We start from the raw sequence: 1,771 nt of genomic DNA on the forward strand, positions 1-1,771 counted from the left end.
TTTGGTAGAATGGATACCCTTTAGTCCTTGGCTCTTAATTGAAGAGGTTTATAATGAATGGTTATAAGAAATAATTTACTTATTGAAGGTTTTTAAATAAGATAGAAAGTTAAGTGGGATTCATCTTGGTAGTAATTCTAAAGTTAAATACTTTAGAGTCATAGTAATACTAGGGTGGGTGACCTCCCAATAAGTCCTAATGCTTCACCCTTGTGAGTATCACCTTGATGCAATGAGTTCTAAGTAGATCACTTGTGGTCATGAGAGATAGGTTCATGTGAACCATTACCCGAGTCAATGAGTTTGAATAAAAAAATATGTAGTTGAATCTTGATAAGACATTATAATAAATTATCTTGAGTTGAAAAGCTCAATAACTAGCCTAGATATCTTAATACATCTATCTAAAATACGCCGAGAGATATCAGTCTCGAGGTGCCTATTTTAAATTGTTGTTGAGAATAGTTAGGCGCCTCGAGACTGATATCTCTCGGTGTATTTTAGATAGATGTATTAAGATATGTAGGCTAGTAGCATCTGCAACGTGACATGTAAAGTATTAATTTATCACCTTTTGTTTTAAATAAAGCATATTTATCCTTTACAAATCATGATGCCTATCATATTCAATGGAGTGTACAATAGGAATTCATATTGAATGCAACATTTCATCTTTAAAAACACAAATTTAATCCCAATTTTAATAGAAGAGTTCAATTCAACAATGTATACATTACATAAAAATATTATGTTTCCAAAGATTTGAGTCTTTCTTCCTCTGCTTTCCTTTTGGCAAGTTGCTTTCCTGTCTTCATTTTTTCATAACGATCATATGAAAATGGTGGTGAGATTCTAATTCCATCCAAGGCCTTAACACGTGATATAGCAACAAATGTTAATCCTGCCCTTTCTCTTGGTCCTATGTCAATTGTTGCCTTTGAAAGAGTCAATCCTTGTGATTTATGGATTGTTAGTGCCCAAGCCAATCGTAGTGGCAATTGACGTGTATGGCCCCTTTGTATTGGTGAAATAGGAATCAAATTAGGAGATGCATCTTCAAAAGGAAGTCCAGAATAATTGTCAAATTCAACCATAACATATGTTGGTGGATCTGGTGGGGCACATCCAGGTTTGTACCCCTTAGTGTTGTGCCAAAACGCATCAAACGATCAGCTAGATGTGAGTGTGGGATATTTTCCATATGTTCTCGTAACTCATTGATTGTGATTGGCATCTCTTGCAAGCTCTTTTTGACAAACACTGCAGATGAGTTTTGTGCACGATGTCGCATAATCATATTCATCATATAATATCTAAATCTTGGGTGTCAGCTAAAACGATGATCTCTATATCGAAGTAAATGCTTATCAAACTCATGTAGATGGACTCTCCTTATTCGTGGTTTTATCCAATCACATTGTCCATCTGGGAATAGTGTTGGAAAAGCCATATCAAGTAATCCTTCAGTGACATACTCATTTATTGGAGATGCTCCAATTCCTGGCCAATCAATTAGTGATCCAGGATCTACATTAGGATTATTTACCCATGCATGAATTAGTTCCATTTCTCTTCGAGCATTTGGAGGTTTAGAGGCCATTGATGTAGTGTGATTAATAATGTTTTCTTCATCCATCTCTAATATTGGACCCACAAATACATATTCATTTGTGTCTGAATCAAACTCCATATGAACATAATTCAATTGATCAAAAATGTTCTCATCTGAATTACATGTAAGGTCATTAAGTGCATTTTCATCAATTTGAAC

General features: G+C 34.7%; 1 protein-coding gene across 1 annotated transcript; it reads right to left on the reverse strand.

The window, feature by feature from the left end:
- Positions 1-746: 746 nt before the first annotated feature.
- LOC131028125 (uncharacterized) lies at positions 747-1,094 on the reverse strand. The gene has a single exon (XM_057958350.2). The coding sequence runs from the start codon at positions 1,092-1,094 to the stop codon at positions 747-749; it is 348 nt and encodes a 115-aa protein (XP_057814333.2).
- Between the last annotated feature and the right edge of the window lie 677 nt (positions 1,095-1,771).

The sequence above is a fragment of the Cryptomeria japonica genome, chromosome 2 (genome assembly GCF_030272615.1).
Source record: "Cryptomeria japonica chromosome 2, Sugi_1.0, whole genome shotgun sequence".
NCBI classification, from domain to species: Eukaryota; Viridiplantae; Streptophyta; class Pinopsida; order Cupressales; family Cupressaceae; genus Cryptomeria; species Cryptomeria japonica.